The sequence below is a fragment of the Aotus nancymaae genome, unplaced genomic scaffold, assembly GCF_030222135.1.
Source record: "Aotus nancymaae isolate 86718 unplaced genomic scaffold, 86718_ANA_hifiasm-v0.15.2.pri h1tg000003l, whole genome shotgun sequence".
Classification (NCBI taxonomy): domain Eukaryota; kingdom Metazoa; phylum Chordata; class Mammalia; order Primates; family Aotidae; genus Aotus; species Aotus nancymaae.
In genome coordinates, this window is record NW_026988414.1 from 12768260 (window position 1) to 12794345 (window position 26086).

At 39.5% G+C, this 26086-nt stretch overlaps 1 protein-coding gene across 2 annotated transcripts in view; it reads left to right on the forward strand.

Moving 5' to 3' along the window:
- Positions 1 to 26086, forward strand: part of BRINP1 (BMP/retinoic acid inducible neural specific 1) — a 201788-nt gene that overhangs the window by 114643 nt on the left and 61059 nt on the right. For both annotated transcript variants that reach the window (XM_012458252.2, XM_064378504.1), the window contains exons 3-5: positions 5806 to 5996; positions 12858 to 13027; positions 15875 to 15980. In XM_012458252.2, coding sequence (XP_012313675.1) covers positions 5806 to 5996; positions 12858 to 13027; positions 15875 to 15980 — 467 coding nt within the window. The remainder of the gene's footprint in view (positions 1 to 5805; positions 5997 to 12857; positions 13028 to 15874; positions 15981 to 26086) is intronic.

Consider the following 26086-nt stretch of genomic DNA (forward strand, 5'->3'; position numbering starts at 1 on the left):
GTTGTGTTCTATTCCCTGAGAACTGACATGAAATTGTTCCTGGGCCAGCAAAGCAGTTAGATAACATGGCAAGCAAGTCTTGCTTTCTTTTATGTATTTTCTTTTACTTTGTTTTTTTAAGATGGCATGTTGCAGTGGAAAGGATACTGCACTTGAAGTCATGAACCCTAGGCTCTGATTTGATCCTTCCCGGTCATTTGCTGTGGGATCTTGAGCAAATAACTTCATCTTTTTGACATTCAATTTTCCCATCAGTGGATTGTATGAGTTGGATTTGATGACTTCTATGAATGGAGTAAGAGTGAAGCTCTTAGGACATATTACCCGTGGGTCAAATATAGCCTGGCACTTGCTTTTGTAAATAAAGTTTTATTGGAGCACATCCACACTCAGCTGTATTGTCTATGACTATTTCACTCTACAAGGACACAGTTGAGTGGTTGCAGCAAGTACCTTGTGGCTGAAAAGTCTAAAATATTTACTACCTGGACCTTTATAGAAAATGTTTGCCTACCCTTCCTTTAGAGCATAAATCGGATTGGGTAGACTTGAAACCTTCTTTTGACTTTTCATGTTACTTAGAATATTTTTAAAAGTTTTACTAAGGCTGACAAAGCCTTTTGAGATCTAGGTTCACCCTACTCCATCTTTTGATCTTATTTTTCTTCCCATATCACCCCTTGACTCATCTAGGCCTGCCTTTTGATGTTCCCCAAATGTGGCAAACACATTTCCACTCCAGGACCTTTGCGTTTGCTGTTACTTTTTCCTAGAACATTATTGCACCATGTGGCCTTATGATCTCGCTCTCATTTCCCTCAGGTGTCTCCTCAAATGTCATCAGATCAGGAAGGCCTTTTCTGAAGACCTATAACAAGTGACAGCCTCACCGACTTCTGGACATCCCAGCCTTCTCCCCGTGATTTATTTGTCTTTGTAACACTTATCTCCCCTGACACCTTACATTTTTGTTTCTTTGTTATCTTTCCACTGTCACCAGCATGTATGCCCCTTGAGAGCAAGACTTTCATTAGTTTTGTTTACTGTGGTATCTTTAGAGCTGGAAAAAGGGTAAATGTTCAAATTTTGAATATGTAATCAACCTTTTCATCTCCAATGTTGCTTAAGTCTACCTCTGAATAGATCTAGGTGCTATTGAGTCCTTTTACTTAAGTGTATTTTGGTAAAGAGTGTAAAAATCACAGAATCCTGCGATTATTACAGTCTTTGCTCCAACATGGCTGTAATGGTTACAGAGCCACATAAACCCATCCTCAAAATGCTTTTAACCTGGATTGTTGGCCAGTGAGAACAGAGTTTATAGACTGAGATGTAGTAACATAGTTTGACATATAGTCATTCATCCTGTGGTCCCTGACAAGCTCTCTGCCTTTAGTTCTTATCATTTATATATTATACGTGCACACAGACACACTTTCTAACTGTCCTATCTCCTCTCATTCACCTCCATTTTTTTACACGGAGCTCATTGTTCTTTACCATTTTTAAATGTTCATTTCTGTGGTAATAAATGCATTTATATTGTTTTGTTTTTCCCTTTGTTCCTCCCTATTCTTCTCAGTCTCTGGTAACCATCATTTCACTCTCTATCTTCATGACATCCATTTTGCATTTCCCACAAATGAGTGGGATATGTGATATTTGTCTTTCTGTGCTTGGACTATTTCACTTGACATAATGGCCTCCAATTCCGTCCATACTGCTGCAAATGACAGGATTTTATTCTCTTTTATGGCTGACTGATATTCCATTGTGTATGTATACCACATTTTCTTTATCCAGTCATCCATTGATGGGCACTTAGGTTGATTCCACATTTTGCCTGTTGTAAATAGTGCTGTGAAAATCTCTTTAATATACATTTCCTTTCTTTTGGGTATATTCCTAGTAGTGGAATTGCTGAATCATATGGTAGTCCTATTTTAAGTTTTTGGAGGAACCTCTATATGGTACATTATAGTTTAATACCTTCCCTAAATAACCATTTGTCCCTCTTCCCTCAATGGACCAATTCCTTGGCATGAGAAACTCTATCCGTGGTGCTGAGCAGGTGGTTGGTGCTTTAGGGTAACATCCTCAGTTACTAAGCTTTCCCCAGTGCCTGACTCTGTGCTCAGCAGGTCACATACATCCCTCACTTAAGCCTTATGTCCACCCAGTGAGGGATGAACTGGGTACCTGGCATTGGCTTCTTTCTGAGTTTCTTTTCCAGGAAGCAACACAGATGGCAGGTCCTGGTCTATTGCTGGTGAACATCACAGACTGTGAGGCTGTTTCAAAAAAAGGAATCGAGTCGTGCCTTGTAATTTGGTGGTGGTGATGGCATTATTCTTCTGTATTGGTACTGGTTCCACTATGCTTATAGTCTGCCTCTCAATATTACATTAAAAGGGTGATTTAAGAGTCAGGATGCCAGTTTTCTACACTCAGTTCTACCACCCATTAGCTACATGACCTTTAACAAGTTACTTAACCTCTCTGTGTGTAAATAAATATTAATTTTAAGGAATACGGGCATGTTCATATGAAGAAAAGCAACCCAAGACAGTAAGTCATGAATAAAACTGATATATATACACATATACACACACATATGTGTATCTATATATATATTTCTATATACTGATATGAGTGTATTTATATGCATATATATAACCTCATAATTATATGTATATATAATTTTATAAATTTCTTGGATTAGCTGAAGAGGAAATACTCTTTTCCTCAGAGATATTTGGCATTTCTCTTTGCTATGTGTTGATCAATTGCTGGTTAGCAAATTACCTCACAACATAGTGACTTAAAACAATATTATCTCACAGTTTCTGTGAGTCAGGAATCTGGACACCCTGTATCTGGGTTTCTTATCAGGCTGCAGTCATCTCAAGACTGGCTTGGGAAGGTTCTGTTTCCTTGTTTACGCCCATGGTTACAGTCAGTTCCTTGCGAGGCCTCATTTCCTCGGAAGCTGTTGGCCAAAGGATTCCCTCGGCTCCTTCCCGTGTGTGTGTCTCTATAGAGCATCTCACAGCATGGCAGCAAGGGAGAGGGGAAAGACGGATGCAGTGATGGAGAGAGCAGGAGAGCCAATGTGAGAAAGAGAAAGGAACAGAGAGCCAGTGAGTGGGACAGAAAAAGAGACAGAGAGAGACATAGAGGGACTTAGAGAACCAGAGACAGAGAGAGCACACAAAATAGACATCGAAAAATCTTGTAACTGAATCATGAAAATGACACTCCATCACTTTCATATTCTATTAATTAGAAACAAGTCCCTGGGCCCGAGGTCATTAGGACTCAAGCTGCAAGCTGCCTGTCACACCTGTAGCATTTGTCTCAGCTGCCTGTCAAGTTCTTCCCCTGCTCTCCACATCCCATCAGCTACTTGTTCCTTCTTGTTGCCTCTGACACCCTCTTTTTTATACTCGTCCTGTTTAATTCTGCCCATTCCCATAACATACTCTGTATCCCTGCTCACTGCTCCTGACTTTTCCTCCCCGTGGTTGTGTTTTTGTTGTTGTTGTGTTTGTGTCTCTTACTTTTAGAGACAAGGTCTCACTATTTTGCTCAGGCTGGTTTCAAACTCCTGAGTTCAAGTGATCCTCCTGCCTTGGCCACCTGAGCGGCTGGGACTACAGGCGTGCACTACCATTCCGGCCATTTTTGTTTTTAACCACACTGCATTGACCTAAATTCCCTGCACACTTAAAAACTATAGTTCAAACCTGACCTCCTCTCTGAAGCGTTCCCTAGAGGCCCGAGAAGTTCAGGTTCCTCCTCCTGCGTCCTGTAGTCCTTGATTTATAATAAACTGAAAAGTCTTCCAGACTGTGAGCTTCTTAAGGACAGGGACTGTGACATGTGCATCCCCCTTCTATGGACATCATATGTTGCCCTTAGTAGGTATCTTGCGGGTTCATTGAGTGCAGTTGATTGACTTAAGTACCTACAACAATGTACAAGGTACTCAGTCAACTTCAAATTTGAACTATGTCATGAATTATGGAAAGAGATTTATTCAACAGGCACAGACCATGAGCTCTGAATCCTGGAAACATATGCTAATGTGAAAGCTTTTTTTGGACTCAGTTTTCTGTGAATCAGGGGTCAGACACCACCGCTAAATTACCGGGGCACATTCCGGCCGGACATCCCCCCACCGTTCTGTTTCTTCTTGCCCCGTGTCCCTTTCCTCATTCATCTCTCCCATCTTGTGGCAGGAGAGAGAGACCTTTTCATTAAACTCTGGTTCCCATCGTTTATCTCCGCTGACCTTACAGCCCTCTTGTCTAGTCTGTTTTCCTCAAGGACCGAAAGAATGTAACTCAGGCAGGTTGGAGAGCTGGTCATTCTTGGGGAGCTCAATCTTTGGTAGGAACTGCGAGTGTTACTGAGCAAAAGCAACCTCAACTGCGTCCCTTTAAGTTTTCACCTGTACTCAGTTTTCATGCTCCAAGTTCACTGTATGTGAACTTTTAATGATTTACGTGTACATGTCGGGGAACTTGTGAGAAAATAAAGTTATAAAACAATGTTTCACATTAAATCATCACCTTGAAGTTTCCAAAGGTATTTTGCACTGTATGTTTCATGTAATTCCTGCATCAGCAGTAGCAAATAGATGCCATTAATTGAATTTTATAGATGAAGAAATGTAGGTCTAGAGAGGGGACAAGATCACAACACATAACTGGCAAGAGGCAGAGTGAGACTTCGGCTTCCAAATTTGGTGCTGTTTGGTCTTGAGATACTTTGTTATTAGAGAAGGCAAAAATGGAAATTCTCCCACATGGTCTTTGGAACATAGCTTAATTGCTTTCAAGTACTAGGTGCTCAATGAATACATGTTAACATTTTGGAGTAAAGTGAGCTCTGGGCTCAGTATTTGATTTTTGGATTATCTTAGAACAGGCCTCAGGTTGCTTTGTGCCTTAGATCCCATCTACTGTTATATAAACTTCCGTGTTTCCTTCTTTCTTTCTTTCTTTCTTTCTTTCTTTCTTTCTTTCTTTCTTTCTTTCTTTCCTTCCTTCCTTCCCCCTTCCCCTCTTTCCCTCCTTCCTTCTTCCTTCCTTCCTTCCCTCCCTCCCTCCCTCCCTCCCTCCCTCTCTCCCTCCCTCCTGATTTCCATTTGCTTATTCATTTCTCCATCTGGCATTATCATGAATCCTGGCATGTAACAGGCACTGAGCTATTTACAGGGCTGGGTTAGGGAGTGCCTAAGAAGATTCTATTCTTGTGGTGTCATTTACAGTCTAGTGAGAGAGATGGACAAGCAACTAGAGGACAATGGAGGACTCGGTCTTGTGGTAGGTATCAGAAATGGATAATAATCCCCTGGAACAGGGCCAGCGTGATTATTATATGAGAGCTTAGACATGATTTTCTTGGGGACTGTAAAATACCATGAAAATTTTTATCAGTATATCATCATTATCCATATCATCAGATTATTATTTTTATTATCTTTTCTTTTTCCTCATTTCTCTACCTATCCGCTAATAAAAGTAACTCCTGATATTTGTCTCCCTGGTGCTCTGTAAGCAACTTGAGGGCAAGGATGTTGTCTATCTGGTTCAATATTCCGGTGATGAGAATAGTACTCAATAAATATTTGTTGGTTGAAGATGATTGGAAACTCCAGATCAAAGCATCACTGGATACATATTAAAATTGTAGGTACTTTCCCACTTAAGGAGAGATGCCTGGATGGATGGTTGGGTGGACTTTGGCTTGAGGGCAGTGGTGGTAAGTTGAGGAGTGTTGCTCATTTCTCCTGCCCAGGGAGTTTGCCCGTTGGAAGGTGAGGAACACAGCCATCGAGAGGAGAGATCTGGTCCGCCATCCAGTGCCCCTCATGCCGGAGTTTCAAAGGAGCATCCGCCTGCTTGGCAGGAGACCCACCACTCAGCAGTTCATCGATACCATCATCAAAAAGTACGGCACCCACCTGCTCATCTCAGCCACATTGGGAGGTAGGTCAGCAGCCACTGGGCCAGAGCCTTGTCATGACTTTGGGTCTGGGATGGAAGGGAGAGTGGGATGTCTTGACAGCAAAGACTTCTTAGCCTTTCTACCATTAGACATCAAACAAAAGTATACACACCCAGATAAGCCAAATGGTCTTGGCGGTTGTGATCATATCCTAGGAGGAGATGATTCAGTTCTATAGGACAGTGTAATTTGTGAGTTTACTAAATTTTCTGAAAATATGGCTTACCCTTGGAATTGGCTCCATTTGTTAGAAATGCCTAATCTGATCATTGTCTCAGTTCCTTTGGTCTAATCTGGGAAAATAATTAAATTTCAGGTATTGTCTAAGGAATCTGCTTTGTTTTTTAAGTCTACTTTGGAGACTGATAACTCGAGGTTATCATTTTACAAACAGGCTATCGTTTGTATCTCTTATGGGCTTAGAGTAGGTTTTAGAGGAAAGCAGACTAATTGTTCCATCCTGCTCAGCCTTACCCATCCCTCCCTATCCAGGCCAGTCAGTGTTTGAGTGAGCAAGGGTAAGAGGGCTGGATAAAGGAGAGGAAATAAATGCAAAGACAATGAATGGAAAATGGTACAGACTAGTACCTTCAGATTCATGTGGGTCTTGCCTGAAAGGATCATTTCATATTATGAGCAATCCCTTAGGCACCAGTTTTGCCACAGTGACTGGGTTCACTGAACTTTGAGAAAGCCCCTTTAGTGATAGATCACTGTGCAACTTACTCTCAAAGCTGCCAGCTGCATTTAGGTATGGCCCATGCCCCGCTAAGAGAGATTGGCGTATTGATACAGGCACGGTAGACTGAGGTATAATGATAACAGGGGGTCTTCTCCTTCAGAGGAGTGTTGAGCACTACCAACTGGACTGGTCAGTAGACTTCCTGGAGGAAGTGACAGTTTTGCTCACCAGGAGCTGATTAAGTAAAGGGAGGCGGCAGAGCTTTCTAGGCTCAGCATACTGTGCACAATTTGAGGAAGACCCAATTCATAATGTGATAATGTGGGGAATGTGGTGGGGAGATTGGTTAGGTAAATTTACTTATTCTTAGAATGATATTATCCACTAAGCCAGTCTGAGTTCCAAAGCTAAAGAACTTGGAGCCCAGTGTGCAAGGACAGGAAGCATCCAGCACTGGGAAAAGATGGAGACTGGGAGGCTAAGCTGGTCCAGTCTTTTCACATTCTGTCTGCTTTTATTCTAGCCATGCTGGCAGCTGATTAGATGGTGCCCACCCAGATGAAGGGTGGGCCTGCCTTTCCTAGTCCACTGACTCAAATGTTAATCTCCTTTGGAAACACCCTCACCGACAAGACACAACCAGTTATTTGCCATATAGCAGACATTGTACATTGTCTTTAGCCCTCGAAACTGCATGTGAAGCCACATTACCTCCATTTTAAAAATAAAGAAGCTGAGACCCAGGAGAAGTTTTGCCAGTAAGTGATAAAGCTAAGGTATTAACTGAATGTTTTCCATTCACAAAGCCTAGTCATCTCTTTAAGCAACTCACTTGCCCACCAACCCAATACCCACTCCAACAGCCAGCCAACCAGCATGTCTTAGTTGTCTGTTGCCAGTTAGATATTAAGTAGGACTTTGAATATTAAATCATTAGGGTAAATTTTATTCTGTTGTAAAGTGAAAATGAATTCATTTCTACATTAAGTATAGCATTACCTGAGCCCTTTTCTTTGGACATCTCTCGCCTCCCATTTTACTTGGGGAAAAAAAAAAGCATTGGGACCAATTCAGTTCTTCCATTAAAAACTGTGCTCTCGTCTGAGTTCCTGGAAACCCAAGAAACTAAGATCTTTCTTCCTCAATGAAATATATTTTTAATTTCTGTAAGGCGAGGTGGTGAGTTATTCACAGAGCCTTGTTCCTCCCCTGTTTTTACAACACAACATTTTAAAATATGCAAAGCTTTGGATGGAGATCTAGTGTTGGACAGCAGGCCCTAAATGTTCCCTCAGCCCTCAGTGTGGAGGAGTAGAGAGAGGGAAGGCAAAGAGATTTACTGTTGATGGAACACTGTGTGCCAGAAATGATGTGAAGCTTTTCTTACATCATCACTTCATTCATTCACTTATGGAAAACATATTTTTTAAGAGCCTCCTCTGCAATGTGAGAGAAGGGAGGAGGGAGATTGCAGGGAATGAAAGGGCAGGCTCTGGACTTTGATCCCCTGGCTTCCAGTCCTGGCTCCTGCTGTTCACCAGCTTAGGGTCACTGTATTAGTCAGGGTTATCCAGAGGGACAGAACTAATAGGGTAGATGTATGGATAAAAGGGATTTTATTAAGGAGTATTGACTCACATGATCACAAGGTCCCACAATAGGCCGTCTGCAAGCTGAGGAGCAAGGAAGCCGGTCCGAGTCCCAAAGCTGGAGAACTCAAGGACAGGAGGCATCTAGCATGGCGAAAAGATGTAGGCTGGCAGGCTAAGTCAGTCTAGTCTTTTCATATTCTGTCTGCTTTTACTCTAGCCACACTGGCAGCTGATTAGATGGTGCCCACCCAGATTGAGGGTGAGCCTGCCTTTCCCAGCCCACTGACTCAAATGTTAATCTCCTTTGGCAACACCCTCACGGACACACCCAGAAACAATACTTTGCATCCTTCTATCCATTCAAGTTGACATTATTAACCGTTACAGTCACCTTGGCAAGTAATTCAGTCCTCGAAGTCTCAGTTTCCTCTTTTGTAAGTAGTTACAATAATAGTCCTTCATACATATTGCAAAAATTAAATAAAATGATCAATTGAAAGTGCTTAGCACACTGTCTGACACTTAACTGTTGCTACGTTACTATTCTTGTTCTTACTATTATTGTTAGTACTTAATGGGGCTAAGAAACTTGCAAATCCAGATTAAGGCCCAATTCTGCTACTCACTAGATGAGTGGGAGATACTGAGAAATTTACTTTTCTGTCTGAATATCAATTTCTTTATCTATAAACAAGGAGGTGCAAACAATTTTATTCACTATAATTTTTTTCTAAGACCACTGTATTCATTGAGCTTTATTAACTCTTTGACATGTCAGGTAAGTTCACAAGGGCATAATCAAATACTAAAAGATGTTTCTTAACCTGTCACCTATGAGACAAATACATGTGTTTGTTTGGCTCTTTAGGGAGAGGGGAGAGGAAGAAAAGGCTATGAGAATGGAGAAGTAGAGCTGATAGGAGGGCCAACAAATAAGAGATTTCCATGGGATCTTCAGATTTTTGGTGAAATCTATTAAACTCATAAAACACAACATGTGAATACTCTTATGAAGGATGGTAAAGGGAAAAACTGTGCGTCTGGAAGGACACACAAGAAAACAGGGGTAGGAATTTTTCTTAGTTCCCCTGATGACCATGTCTTGGGCTGATGGAACCACCTTGGAGACTGGGTGCCTATGTGACACGTGTAATTAAATTTGCATGTATTACTATGCATGCATGAAAGTACATCTGTGTGAACAGATGTGCACAAATGCCTACATGTATAGACGATGTGCACCAAGCCTATTCCTGCTTAGATGTGAGTTAATTTATACATGAGCATGTATTCATACACATTGCACACATGTGTGTACATTGCTCACATATATATGGTTGCAACATGGATATATGTGTGTGTGAATGTGAGATGGCACATGCATATGAATGTGTGTTGCATGGATGTCTTTTTATACATGAAGGCTCATCTTTTCTGTTTATGTGTGTATTCATTATTTTCCTGCCTGCGTTTTGGGAGAGGTCCCCTTGACTAAGAGGAAGGCTAAGAATAAAATCACAGGGGCTCTGAAGGAAAGGGAGAGTTATGTCCCAGAGGTCTAAAATCCAGACACCTCATCCTCTATCTGGGAACAAAATATCCTATTGACTCGAAAGATAACAGGATCAGCTCCCACTCTTCCTCATTCCCTTTGAGAGTCCCATTTTCTTCACCTCTGAGACAAGGTGCTGCAGAGAGTGAGGCCAAGTCTCCTGGAGAACAGAAATACTCAGGAAAGACCTATGTGGGGTGAAGAGGCAATTTGCAGGAATGCCCAAGGGGGAAAGCAACTCTAAACAGAACATTCTCTTAATAAACAAGAAATTAAGCCTTAATAATGCAGCAAGAAGCCCATTAACCCCTCTTGATCTAAGGTTTGCTCCTGCCAGTTCTCAGTCCAGAGGGAACTGGGCATGCTTCACCTTCTTTTTCACAGGCACCTAAGAGACCCTGAGTTGATACTTGGAACATTTATTTCCTCTGCTTCGTGGCTCAAACTCTTAGCATATTCACTCATTTAACTTTTACCTTTCCACCCAGCTGTCTGTTCATCTATACACCCTTCCATTCATCTATGTATCCATTTATCCATCAACTGATAACTGAACATCTATTCTTCATCAGACTCTAGGATAAGCTTTGGAACATTAGAAAGATGAATTGGATGGAGGCCTTGTTCCCCTGCCCCACTTCTCATGGCACCAGAACTCAAAGTCTAATTGGATGTAGCATCAGTTTTAAGCTAAATCTATTCAGGTTGCTGTGAGGGCCAAAGGATAGACAATCACATGTTACTACCTAATAGTAAAGTTTCTGGGGAAACTGCAAACATGAGCACTTTACCATGAACTCAACTCAAGCCTTGGCCTGTGAAACCTGAGAGTTATTAATCTAGTTCAGGTAAGGAGTGAAGTATTGAGGGAAGGCATCTCAGAAGAAGCGAAGTCTTAGGTGATACCTGAGGGATGTATATAACTTAGCCAGTAGTAAAACAGAAAAATAGAAGTGCTAACAATGAGGGAAAATGGGGCACATTTGTACAGGGTAGAGTAAACCCAGAGGGCAGCAAAAGATATAGCTAGAGAGCCCATATTATATCTGATAACTGAACATCTATTCTTCACGAGACCCTAAGATAAGCATTGGAACATTCGAAAGATAAATTGGATGGAGTCCTTGTTCCTCTGCCGCACTTCCCATGGCCCCTGGAACTCAAAGTCTAATTGGATATAGCATCAATTTTAAGCCAAATCTATTCAGGTTGCTGGGGGGGCCAATCTGTACAGCAACCTGAATAGATTTGGCTTAAAACTGATGCTATGTCCTGCCGTATGGACCAGGCCTTGTGGTCCACATTATCTACAGGATGCAGCTGCCTACCCTTTCTCTGGTCTGTATTGCATTCTGTATACCCCTCTACCTTGGCTATTCACCTGGTATATTGAAATAATGTCCTATGACTCTCTATCTCTAAACTAGCATTCACCAATAGATATATGATATGGCCCCAAGTGTGAGCCACATAGGCCCCTTTTAAATCTTCTGGCAACTGTGTTGAAAAAGACAAAAAGGAGAAATCAATTGAGAAAAAAAAGGATCAATAATTGAACAAACACTTTTATACTGTTGGTGGGAATGTAAATTAGTTCAACCATTGTGGAAGAAAGTGTGGTAATTCCTCAAAGATCTAGAACCAGAAATACCATTTGTACCAGCAATCCCATTACTGGGTATATACCAAAAGGAATATAAATCCTTCTATTACAAAGATCATGCATGCATATGTTTATTGCAGCACTATTCACTCTAACAAAGACATGGAATCAACTCAAATGCCCATCAATCATAGAATGGAAAAAGAAAATATGGTACATATACACTGTGGAATACTATGCATCCATAAAAAGGAATGAGATCATATCCTTTGCAGGGACGTATATGGAGCTGGAAGCCATTATCCTCAGCATACTAAGGCAGGAACAGAGAACCAAAAACCACATGTTCTCAGTTAGAGCTGAAAGATGAGAACACAGGGAGGGCAAAAACACACACTGAGGCTGTTGAGGGGTGGGGTGAGGGAGGGAGAGCATTAGGAAAACTAGCTAATGCATGCTGGGCTTAATTCTTAGGTGATGGGTTGATAGGTGCAGTAAACCACCATGGCACACGTTTGTTTACCTATGTAACAAAACTGCACATTCTGCACATGTACTCCGGAACTTAAAAAAAACTTTGCACTAGTTTGTGATAATGTGGTTTTAGGTTTTTAACTATTTACCAAATAAAGCATCTTAGAATGAATAAAAAGAAAGAGAAACATGCCCTTGTTCATGAAGTTGATAGAGAGTAGAGGTAGCTTCCTGGAGCTTTCTTTCTGGAGTTCTGAATAAAGTTTTTTATCCAAATTATAAGTCATCTAGTTTAACAGTGTTTTAATCTACATGTGCATATCTAAGAAAAAATTCATAGAAGAAAATGTATGATTTTTAAAAAATTTACATCTACATTTATTTTAACATGTCTATTATTCATCCATTTTCATCCATCCAAATATCTGTTTATCCATCCATTCATTTATCTATTAAGAAAAGATCAGGGGAGGGGAAGGGTAAAGAGAAAAGGAAAGGAGAAAGAAATGAAAGAAGGGGAGATGGGAGAGCAGAAGGAAAGGAGGAACTGAATGACAATGAGGAGCCAGAGGAGGAGGAAAAAAGAATAAGAGAGTATCTCTGCCACATTTGCCATTGTATAGAAGAGGCTGAACTTTCTTGGAAGAGGGGAAGAGGCTTTGGTTGTAAGATGATGCTGGTGAGAAGCATGAAGCCAATTATTAGGGGTTGGACTTTGTTGCTGGGGGATTTTTAATGATCCTTGTCCTAATGGAGCCTGGTGTTTACAGCCACCTCTAGACAGTTTATTTTCATTGTGCTCTTGATTTTTAGAGGCAGAAGGAAATGTGGGCCAAACTGGTTGGAGATTTAAGGCTGTTTTCAACAACTAGGTCCCCATGCCTGTCCTCCCACCTGAAAGCTCGACAAACTTCTTACCTACTTTTCTTTCCCATCCAGGAGAGGAGGCTTTGACCATGTACATGGACAAAAGTCGCCTCGACAGGAAGTCAGGGAATGCCACTCAAAGCGTTGAAGCTCTGCACCAGCTAGCATCATCCTACTTTGTTGACCGTGATGGCACCATGAGGAGGCTTCATGAGATCCAGATATCAACTGGAGCAATCAAGGTACAGCTTGAGGGTGGATTTGGGTGGCAGGCCCTCAATACAACAGCACTGCAATACAGGCATTCTGAGAGTGGTTGGGCAGATACAATTTTGAGGTTCATAACCATGTAGCTCATGGTGCCCTCTGCCAGCTGCTCTGACTGATATTCTCACATGCCCTGTAATATCAATGTGCATTGTCATTCCAGTAGCCATATGGACTGATTTACCAGAGTATCCTGGCTATAGTCATGGCAGAATTATCAACAGTTCTCTCATTCAGTCTCCTGTATGGAGATTATCAAATCTCCTTTCTAGAAGAAGAAACAGACTATGAAGAGGTGAATGATTTTCCTGAGGTCTCAGAGCTAGCAACAATGAGATTACTGATGCCTAGCTCAGCAATATTTTAAACATCTATGTTTTTTATTCTTTCCTCTCCACTCACCATTTTACAGATGGAAAAACTGAGGTTAAAAGTTTAAAGCCTTTTTCTGAGGGTTACGCAGTTAGAGAATAACTTAACAGGGACTAGAACTCTGCTCTCTAGACCAGGGGTCAGCAAAAGTTTTCTGTAGAGGACCAAACAATAATTATTTGGGGGTTGGTGGACTGCATGCCTGTGTTGCTATTACTCAACTCTGCTGTTGTAGTGTAAAAGCAGCCATAGATGATATGCAAATGGGCATGGTTGTGTTCCAATATGACTTTATCAAAACAGGCACTCTTGTTTGCTGATCTATGCCTGTCTACACCAGTGCTGTCCAGTAGAACCTTCTAAGGTGATGGAAAGGCCCTGTATCTGTACTAGCTGAGATAGTAGCCCCTAGTCACATGGGGTTATTGAACACCTAAAATGTGGCTAACGAGGAGCTCATTGTTTACGTTTATTCAGTTCTAGCTAATTAAAAATTAAATGGTCACATTGAGAAAAGCAGCCCTGGACTTTCAATTGAGTGTCTTAGAGTACAGGAATTTTAACAAGATTTCATTTTAAACGGATTCAGAGACAGCCTCCATAAAGAGAATGTGGGAGGACATTCTCCACATAAAGTGTTTGTTCTTCTGAGGGTTTTAGTGCAGATGTTTCCATCTCAAATGTTCTTTTACCAGATTATGCCTGCATTTTACATCTCAGTCTTTAATTTCTTCGAAATAAAATGCGGACCTAGCTTTATATTAAGCCTTTCCACGATATCTGTAGGGAAAACGGGTGAGGATAAGGCCAAGGGGTCTTACCCTGCCAAGGCTGGCAGATGAGTCAGAAATTGACTAAGGAGAGAGAAAAGTATAGGCGGGGAGAGTTACTGAGGAGGGAGGTAGTAAGGAGAGAAATAAATCAGACTGACAAACAAAGGGCCGGTGTATCCGAGAAGAATTGCCTGTATTTGGCGGATTATGTTGTTAGGGAACTTGGCGCAGAGAGATGGATCTTTATGAAACCACTGGAGTCAGAGTGCCGCAAAGGCCAGGTTTTCATGATCACCAAATGATTCTCTCCACCCTGGACGGGATGCGGAATTGAGATATTGAAGCTCTGTCAGAAAATAATCCTCTTTTGTGTATCCTGGAAGTGCAGTCTGCCTATGTAGGAGGAGTTTCTCAGAGAATTGCACAGAGGCCACTCAAGAAACCATTTCTTACAGTAGGCACTGTCTTCTGCACTTAATTTGGCCCTTGGATTTTTCATGCCATTTATTGCCACTACCTCAAGGCCAAGCTGTCTAAAACTTGTCTCACTAGTGGGTCTGATTAAGACCAGTCACTAACCCGGGTGGAGAAGTTTTGCCCATTCGCCCTTCTCCCCACCATAGGTATCTTTAGAAAAATAAATGGGTAAGTTTAACTCTCAGTCAATAATAAATATGTTATTGTTTTGTATATAAAAATAAATTATTTATAAAACAAAACAAAACCTAATTATTTGCCATTCACTGAATATTACTGCACCCTACCCACTAAATACTTCAAAAATATAATCTCTTGACCCTGTTTTGGTATTAAGAGCATTACTGACATTTTATAGATGGGAAAGTTGAGGCTTAGAAAGAGAAAGTTACTGATCCAAGGTTTCACAGCTAGAAAAGGGCAGAGAAGGTGCTTGTGACTGCCTCCCCAGTCGTTATTCCCTACAGCGGATGCTGCGTTTTTATAATTGGATGAAAACTTCAAAATAACCCTAAAGAATGGGAAGCAAAGGCTAAATAAATGAAGAGGCTTCTTTTCATACTAAGCCATTCTTATTTCAAGGTTATCTTTTTGAATAGCTACTCCTCTCTCATCCACTACTTTAAGTCTTTCTAAGACAATATTCTGGAAATGCACAGTCACAGGATTGGGTTAATTTCTCCTGCGGCAGCCCAGTTATGCTTCTTGCTAAAACTTCTTTAGGAAAATGGGTATTGTTTTCTTGTTCTTGCCTAATAATAGTGTATATGTACTCATTACAATTTATAGAGCCGTTTGGTAATAAGGTACACATTATTGAACACATGCCATGTCCAGGCATTTAGACCCATGGTACCTGGTCTCACAACCTTTCTGGAAGAGATTTACTAGCTTTGGTTTGCAGATGCTCAGAGAAGTTAATTGGCTTCCCTAGGTCACAGGGTTCTAGTCACCATGTGAATTGAGAACCACAGGTAGAAACAGCCACGCAGTCTGTGTGCTTGACCACCCTGCTAGCCTGTCTACCCAATCACAGCTGTGCTTGGTTCCAGACAAAGGCACAGAGCTCAGGACTCAAACCATTGACTCAAAGCAGGAGGCCTTTTCTGCTGGCTTTACTCTGCTTGGGTATGACTCTTTGGGGCATGTCCCAGACCAGTACTCCTGTCTCACACCTGTCTCATTTGATATCTGCTGCAGGTCACAGAGACACGCACTGGGCCTCTGGGCTGTAACAGCTATGACAATCTGGACTCTGTGAGTTCCGTCCTTCTGCAAAGCACGGAGAGCAAACTGCACCTTCAAGGTAGGAAGCCAGTGGAAAAAGTGGGGTCAGTGTTGGGAGAAGCAGCATGGATGTGATATGGTGGGGAGGGGATCAGGAGAGATGGTGTGAAGGGAGAATAAAGAAGATGAAGCATAGAAAATCTAATGAAAACTGCAAATATGGAAATTAGACCACTATGATATGGTATATACATATACATTTAGAATTTTAACATATGCAGGACATTAAATTTATGATTATTAATTAGTTTTCGGATAGAAAGTAAGGAAATGTGAGCTGTATCTGATCATTTTGATGAAAATGTCTAAATGGTATTATTTATAGATGCCTCAAACCTAATATATTATTAAAGTTTCATATCACATTTCTGCATTTTCTGCATTATTGTTTTTGATTTTCAATCGGCATTATTTTAATCCCCACAAAATAGGACATTTATGGAAATTTTTGATTCTCTGTAATTTTTTTCGCTTTGTTTGCTAATCATTCATAGTCTTAAATATATACATACATGCACATGCTTTTGCAGAGATTACAAATAATTATTCTCAATGCTGACTGGGCTATAGAGAGAAAGATACTTTCAGACATGACTAGTGAAAATGCAACCAGTATAGGGATTAATTTGTTGATGTTTATAAATATCTGTATTTCTTTGGTGTCTGTATATGTGAAGTTTATGTTTGGTTATTCATATATATTTATTATTTTAAAGAAAATATACCCTTTAAAATAGTAATTTCATCCTTATTCACATTATAAAGAGGAGAGGAGATTGCAGGGAACAGTTGAACAAGGCTTTACGTACACAGAGCACTGTTTTTAAAAAGCATAATGTATTATATCAAAAAAGTAAGGATTTTAATTTTTACATGAGAAGACTAAGTGAATTATATTGTGTTAATACAACATAATATTAAGCTGGTACTGATGTTTATAAAGAATTTCCAATAATATGTGAAAACAATTGGATATAATATTAATTATTAAATGAAAAGTTTCTGATTGAATGGATGGCATGATCTTAATAATTTAAAGAGATAAATAAAAATAATGTAGCAAGGAAATAAGTCCAGGTATTAGAAAAGCTTACCTCTAGATCGCTAGGTTACAGATGGTGTATTTTAGGCATCTAGTTTCTTTTCTAACTTCTCTACAATGATTATATATTAACTTTATAGTCAGAAAAAAAATGGCATGCTTTAACTTTGAGCAAACTAAAAATGTGACCTTCTATAAAGGTGCGTAATAAAGGTGATTCTGAATGTCAGTGGGAGAAAGTTCGGTTGAGATTGGCAGGTAAAGCTAAGAAGAGCCTAATATGATTTTTATATTCGGGTTCCTTGGCAACTCTTTGATTCATGCTCCTGTTACATAAGATGGTTAGAAAACATCATCTGTTTTCTTTTTTTTTTCTTTCTTTCTTATTTATTTATTTTGAAACAGAGTCTCACTGTATTGCCAGGCTGGAGTGCAGTGGCGCAATCTCAGCTCACTGCAACCTCTACCTCCCAGGTTCAAGTGATTCTCCTGCCTCAGCTTCCTGAGTAGCTAGGATTACAGGTGCACACCACCATGCCTGGCTAATTTTTGTATTTTTAGTAGAGACGGGATTTCATCTTGTTGGCCAGGCTGGTCTCGAACTCCTGACCTCAAGTGATCAGTCTGCCTCAGCACTCATCCCAAAGTGCTGGGATTACAGGCATGAACCACCACACCCGGCTACATCTTCTGTTTTCTAACCTGCATGGAGGGCTTGGTAAAGTCACTTGAGACCAGTGAATGAAAATCCCTCAGGAAAATTCAGGCCAAGAAAGTGATTTACTATTAAATAATAAAACACAACACACTAGAATCTTAAATACATGGAGCATAACCCTACCATCTTTAGTAGAAAGAAGAGTAGATAGAAAGATTTGCTAATGCCTGTTAAGAAAGTAAATAAGAAAGACAGATTTTCCTTGTGTATGCCAGGATTTTCAATGTGTTAGTTCATGGGATGCCTATAGAGACCTTGTGAAGTGCGAGCCAGGATTTGAATCCAGGCAATGGAGCTCCAGTCTGTGTCTGATCAGCCTGCTGTGCATACTGAGGGTGGAAAGATCTGGGAATTATAATTGGAACAAAAATACAAGGAATTAATGAGATATTCCTACCAAGGGAATTATTGAGCTCTTAGGGACATTTAGAGGTTGATTTACCTGAAGCCAATGCAGCTTAAGGTTCAAGGATTCCATGCCTTCCAAGTGCCCACCTTTTCTCCTTCTAAATACATACTTGGTTTTATATCTAATTTTGAATTAATATTTTTTAAAAACAACTATTGTATAAGACTTATGTTCTCCAAAATCTAGATCTGCCATGAGAACATTATTAGAAGTATGCTATGAATAGAAAGGGTGGTGGCAGGCCTACTGTCCTACCCTAGATGGGTTAGAGTACACCTGGAGGATTGGATCTGTGTTTGAGCATCGTGAATGCCCCAAGAGCGGTGCCGAGAAACTGCAGTTTTTCCTGAGAAAGTGTTTTACTATGATAAATAGTAATAGAAGGTTTAATTGAAACAAAATGACTTGCTGCAGATACCTAAAAGGCTGTCTTGCAGAAAAGAGAATCAACCCCAGTAATATTAATAAAATGGACCAATCCCAATCTAGTAGGAAGGGGGAAATTACAAGGATCCCAGTTTTTAACTCAGCATAAAATGGATCTTTCTAGTACACATTTATGACCAAACCTGGAATGATCTGCTGAAGGATGCAGTGACTCCCTGTTACCAGATGATTATAAGTAGGTTATATTTGGTACAAATGTTATAATAGAGATTATTTAAGTGTCAGTTAGGTTGGGTGATTGAAGTAGGTAGTTTTAAGTTCTTCTCAACACTGATTATAGGATTTTATGAAAATGATGAATTACAAAACCTTTACTGAGACTAACTACATGCCAAAACCGATACACCAGACCCCAGGCATATCATCATAAATCAGTTCAATTCAACAAACATATTTTTAAAGAAGTTGTGTTGGTAATGAGATAGACAAAAAAAATAAAGTGGTGAACAAGACAGACATTGTTTCTGCCCCAAGGAAACATAAATTCTATTAGAGAAGATGAACTTCAAACAAACAATAGTAGGTGTAATAAATTTTAATGGAGAAAAAGTATAAGGTTTATATGGCATTAGACAGTATGGGGACTTAACGTATCAGGGAGTCAGGAAAGTTTTCTGCCAAAAAGATATATAGGATAAGACCTAAAGGATAAATAGGAGGACAAAGGCATGGATTGAGAGGCATACAGAGGATCTTTATGAAGGGATATTCAAAGAAATAAGAAACTCTTGTGAGATTAAACCAGAGACATCAATGGTGAGAAAGACAAGATAATCCTTCAAGTCCTAGAAGCCTCCTGCAGCACATTACTGAGTTGAAAGTTAATTTGAGAGCAATAGATACCATGCAATCATTTTAAAATAGAAGTAGCATGAAGAGATTGATATTTTAGAAAACCATTCTGACTCTTATGTGGGCAGTTAATTAGAGGTGGTGGATTAGAGGTTGGTGACAGTTAGGAGCAATCCCAGAGTTACTTAGGAGGCATTATTATTATTATTATTATTTTTAGACAGAGTCTTGCTCTGTTGCTCAGACTGGAGTGCAGTGGCATGACCTCAGTTCACTGCCTCCCATGTTCAAGCAATTCTCCTGCCTTAGCTTCCTGAGTAGCTGGGATTACAGGCATGAGCCACCATGCCTGGCTAATTTTTTTTTTTTGTATTTTTAGTGGAGACGGGGTTTCACCATGTTGGTCAGGCTGATCTCAAACTCCTGACCTCGTGATCCACCCGCCTAGGCCTCCCAAAGTGTTGGGATTACAGGCATGAGCCACCATGCCCAGCCTCTTAGGCATTATGATGAGGATTTAGTGAAAAGACTAAATAATTTAGATGATTGGGTGAATGGAGTATGGGGATGAGATAGAAAGGATAGATGGGCAAGTATCTATGTTTCAAGATAAGACATCACCTAATAGCAATAATAAAATAAGGCATAGAATTATGGGGATTCAGAAAAGGGAGTGATTCATTCTGTCTGCTCAGGTAGAGGAGTCATAGGAAAAAAAGTTCTGGGGAAGTATCATATTCTCCTAGTGAAAGGCAAACCAAAAGGGCTTCTAAAATATAAGACAGATTATCTCATGATTTTGGAGTGAGCTCATGTTTATTCAGCAGGATGCAAAAATACACCATGTATAAGGCAAAAAAAGGCTGATACATTGTATACATTAAAATTAAAATTGATGTTCATCAAAATTCTATTAATACTATAAGAATACAAGCCATAGAGTGGAAGAAAATATTTGTAATACATGTGCCTGAAAAAGAACACACACACGCACACACACACACACACACACACAATATATATATATAGAATATATATATTTTTAAACTCCTGAAGTTAATAAGAAAAAGGCAAATAGTCTGATAAGAAAAGAAAATGAATGACATGAAAAAGCAATTCACAAATAAGAATGTCAAAATATCAACACTTAGATGTTCAACTCTCCTAGTCAAAAAAAAAACCTGTGTAAATTAAGGTCACAATTTAATATCATAATACAGCAATGAGCATGACTCAGATGAAATAAGACTAACAATATCAAGGAGGGACAATGTGAAGCAATGGGAACTTAGGCACACAGCTTATAGGAACACAAATTGGTACAACCACTTCAGAAAACTCTTGGCAGTATCTAGAAAAGACTGCACATGTTCTTGGCCTATGACCCATCAATTCCAATGCCTATGAAAACATGCTTACCAGAAGACATAAATGTTCACAGCAGCTCTATTTCAAATAACTCCAACCGGAAAGAACTCAAATGTCCATCAACAAGACAATGGATAAATAAATTGTCATACACTCATACAACGAACTACTGTACAGAAATAAGAAAGAATAAACCACTGTTTCATACAACAATATGGAAGAATCTTACAAACACAGCATTGAGTGAAATAAGTCAGACATAAACGAGGTCAGGCTGTGGGATTCTATTTCTAGATTAGTGAAAAAAATTAAAAACAGATGTACAGTTTTAGAAGTCCAGAGAGTGTTAACCTTTAGGGAGAGGAATGAGGCAGTGGCTGAAGGGGTGAGAGATATTTCTGGGGATATTAGTAATGTTCTGTTTTTTTCTTTTTTTCTTTTTTTGTTTGTTTTAATCTGGGTGGCAGCACATGGCTGTGTTTGCTTTGTGAAAATTCAAAAAGCTGTACATGCTTTATTTTTATGTGTGCATTTCTGTATATGCAATATGTCTCTATTAAAGTTTTATTTAATAACGTGTCCTATGTTGACATCCTCTCCAAAGTGAAAACATGAATAAAGCAGAGAGGCATGGGAAAATGGGAGGTGGTTCAGCCAAACTGGAGGACAGGCTGCATGAACTGAGGTTGGAGAAGCCGGAAATGACAGTAGATACTATTTTTTCAGTGCATCCCTATATGCCAGAGATTGTGCTAATTTATTTTTGTTAGATTTATTTTGGCTTATTTATGTATATTTTTATTTTAACTTCTTTTATTTTATAATTGTTTGTATTATATTTTTAATCCTCAACATGATTCCCATGAGGAAGGAATAAATAACATTCCCATTTTGCAGGTGAAGAAACCAGGGCCAAGGGAGGTTATTTAATAAGTGGTTGAGCTGGAATTTTAACTCAGCCTAACTTCAAGCTTCTTCAAATGAGTTTGCTCTATATTTCTCTATTCCTCTTCTCATTCCTTTGAATGAGGCTCGGAGGGCAGATTCTGCAGAAGGTTATTTTGGTGGATTAAGAACAATATCAGTGGCACTCTAATGACTTTCACCTTGTGATGTTTCATGAAATGTTTATTAAAACAAGGCAAAGGTAAAACAAAATAGAAAAAAAGAAGAGGATTGTTGGAGATTAGAAATGAGAAAGAAAGCATCATGAGAATGATCAGAGGCTATTAGTAGTCATAGCAGCAACAGCTCAAATAATAGTAATAACACTAATGGCATAATTATAACTTCTTATTTTCATACTTCTCTTTCCAAGAAGCCCATTGAATGTTTTACTGACATTGTCATGTAATTTAATCTAGTATCCATATGGTGAGGTACGCAGGGAGCAAAGCTGTGCCTCAGTAGCTCACTGATGTGGAAAGGGATGCAGAGAGAATATTCTGCTGAAATCTATGGATGATGCAGAAATGTATTCTTTCATACATTTACTCATTTATTTATTTAGCAATATTTACTGAGCACCAACTGTATGGTCAGGTATGTTTTTAAAGCCAGATATACAGCAGTGAATAAGATAACTGAATCATTTTGGAGCTTATAATTGATGTGTGTGTATGGCAAAAGCAGACAATAAACAAAAAAATGTCTTTATAATCAGAGAAATAATGAAGAAGCAGGTCATGCAGAAACTTGTAGACCATGGCGAAGACTTTAGATTGGATTTTACTCTGGATGCAAGAAGCAAGTGAAAATCTGGGCAGAGAAGTAACTTGACCTAACGTATTTTAAATAGGTCACTATGGTGATTGAGTAAGAAGGACTATAGAGGGCAAGGACAATTATAGGATATCAGTTGTTAGGAGACTGTCATGTTTATCCAGGTGAAAGAACATAGTGGCTTAAATCATGATAGTTGCAATGAAGATGGTGAGAGTTGCCTGAATTTATGGATGTATTTTTAAGGTTGTCCTGCCATGATTTGGTAATGAACTCAAAAATATTTGTGTGAGAAAGAAGTCAAGGATGACTCTAAAGTTTTGCCCGAGTAACTGCAATGGCACAATGGTCACATTGCTATGATGCTACTGGTAAGGACCAGTTTTGATGGGACATGTGGAATTGGGTTTGAACCTAGTTGAGTTTGAACCTAAGTTTGACCAAGTCTGTTTGATATCCAAATGTAGATGTTGAGTGGAAGACATTTGAAAGGTAAGAAGAGAAAACTGAAAATATAAATTAGGATAGAAAAACTTCAATGATCTGAGATTGAACAAGATTACTTTGGGAGAGTGTAGATGAGAAAAAAATTCAGTTGAGTCATGGAGAAATTAATATTAAAAGGTCGTGATGATAGACTGATGATGAAGAACAGGAAAAGGAGGCTGGAGAGTGTCCAGAGAAGTAGGAAGAGAGACAAGAGAGTCTAGTATCTTGGGTGTTAGATAAAGAATGTTTTTCAAAACAGAGATAGCAGTAACTGCATCAAATACTGTGGATAGTGTAATTAAAGTGATAACTGAAAACTGAGTATGATATTTAGCAACACCTGGGTCACTGATGACAAAGGATGTTTTCATTGGAATTCTAGGGATGAAATTCTGGGTAGAATGTAGAATGCATTCAAGAGCAAACTCTACAGCGTAGTATTCCAGTAAATGGCACAGCAGCTTAAGGTGACCAGGAGTAAAGTGATTTTTTAATTTTCTTTTTTAACATAGCAACAACAAAACTTTTGTCCAACGTTGAGAATTTTTCTGTAGAGAGGCAAAAATTGATACTACAAGCAAGGGCGGGTGGTTTTACAATCAAAGTGGGGCAGGTAAGAGTAAATAGGGTCTTGTGTATAATGGAAGTTATTTGCCTTAGATGGACGCATGTATCCTTGGCAGAGAAGGAAAGGAGATTATCTGAGAACAGAGGCTAGTACGATTTATAGATGTAGTAATGGGGGCATTTTCTTGATCTTTATTTCTTGATTACCTATCACAGATTTTAAATTGTATCATTTTTCAGATTTTAATACCTCTGAAATTAGAATGCTTTTTATAATTGATGATGTGTTTTAGTTTAATTAGCAAGGTATCATTTTCTTAGTATACATAAATCAGCAGTATGTTTTATAGTAAATATCTTCTTAGATTGTTAGACTCAATGTCATAAGGTATTTTTCCCAAAAAATTGAGTGAAGTTGTTAGCTTATTCCCAATTTGCAAAAGTTAAAGATGAATGCAAGGAGGATAAAGATCACTGGGAGATGGGAGGCTAGGTCAGGGAAGGGAGATGGGATCAAAGACCACTAACTTGAGGAATCATCTACCCTCTGCCTGAACCTCCAACAGGGCCACCTGAGACTTGTGTTCTGAGAGCATTCTTCAAATCTTCACATTCAAATGGTCTATCTGATTTTGTCTTAAATCATTCTGTTCCTTCTCTTCATCCACCTCTTTTTTCCTTCTTCTCCCAACCTTCTTCTTCCTCTTTGACCTTTTTTTTTTCCTGTGTCTCTGCTTGAAACCTCAGCTCCTTCTAGACTAGGCTGTATTTCCTATCTCTCATGCACCCAGACTCTCCTCATGCCTAAAATGACATCCCCACTCTCTTTTACTGAGTGAGGCCCATCTCTCAATGCCAAGCACAAATGTCCCCTCATCAGAATCATTTCTTCTCCACTCTCTGCCTTGGTTCAGCTCCTCATCTCATCATTTCTCCCTTCAAAGCAGCCTTCTTGTTCAGATCTCACTCCTGCCGATCTGTTGCCTCACAGCAGCCAGTGTGGTCTTCTTAAAACCAAATCAGATTCTTGCTTCCCTGCTCACAGCCCTTCACAACCTCCATGAAGATTTTGGTATACAGTTTAGATTTCTTAACATCAGGCTGTTCAAATGCCTTGCCAGTCTTCTTGGCTTTGCCTTATGCTGTCACCCAGCATATACCATATCCATGCTCCAGGCCAATGCATTTCTTATATTTCACTGCAGGCATCTTTTTAAACCCCTCCCCAGGCTGTTAGATGGTCTGCACACTTCTTCTCTAGGAGTTGCCACACAATAGTATCACCGTTCTGTTATTAATCTGAATCTCCAATTGGCCTAGATTCTTGTTTGGTAAGAACCACCTCTCTCTCTGGCACAATACGTAGAGACTGGTACATAGACACTGCTCAAAAGATATTTGCTGTACAAATGTATGAATGAATGCGTGAATGAATCACCCAGCCCATGGTGAACTGTTTTCTTTGAACCCTTATACTTCTTATCCCACATGATACTGACTTTAGTTCAACCTAATGACCATTTCCTGAGGGCCTATTTCCATGCCATTCTCTGTGCTGTGTTGCACAGCATTCTTCAAAAGGGTATGTGCTTTTGCTATTGCTTTAGATGTTACATCTTCCAGGCAGGGGTCATACCATTGAATCTTCCAAATGCCACCTCTTCTGAGAAGCCTCCTGGCTTCTTTTGCTTCTCTGACCTTCTACATTATGACCACTGTTAATCTCTTTCTTATATAAGGAGATACAATGTAGAATAGTGGTTTCAAAAAAGGCCCTGGAGTCAAAGAGACCTTAGTTCCAGTACTAGTTCTGCCATTTGCTGACTGAGAGGTCTCAAGTAAGTTATGGCAGCCTCTGAGCCTCTATTACTCACTTACTTCCTAAGGTGGTTGTATTATGCATGTAAGAATATACATTATTCCTGGCTTAGATTAAGCATTCAAAAAATGTTAGGTATTATTTTTACCACCTCTATCAATGTGTTATTTGCAAAATATTTGCTTTATTTATATTTGCATCCTCCATGGCATATGTGCTTGGCCAATATCAAGTGCTCATTAAATACATGCTGAATGAATAAATGCAGTGTTCCTCACATAGTTAGGAACTCAGCAAATCCATCCACAAAAACCACAGCCAGTATTTATGGTGTGCCAAATATTAAGAACAACCACAGTGTTAGTCACAGTGGAGGATCACAGTCTAGGGGATTAAACCAAAGGCATATACAAAAAACACATACTTGGTAACTTTAAAGATAATCTCAGTTTGATCAGTTTATTTATGAATCAATCAAGTAATTAATATTTTTCTCAATGGATCTTTATTCAGTATACATTAATTCATCCCTTGTTATTAATCTTCCTAAGTCACAGCCTATTAGGACTGATGCTTGCCTGAAATCACTCAATGGTTCCCCCACATTTGTAGGGTCCCAAATTCCCTTTCTAGCTTCAGTTCTAAAGCCCATTGGAACAATGGAGGTGGAGTTTCCTCTAAGAGGCAATGATAATAACCAACGTGCCCAATCATGCAGATCATCTTTCCTCCAGCTCACCCTCTTCTTTCCC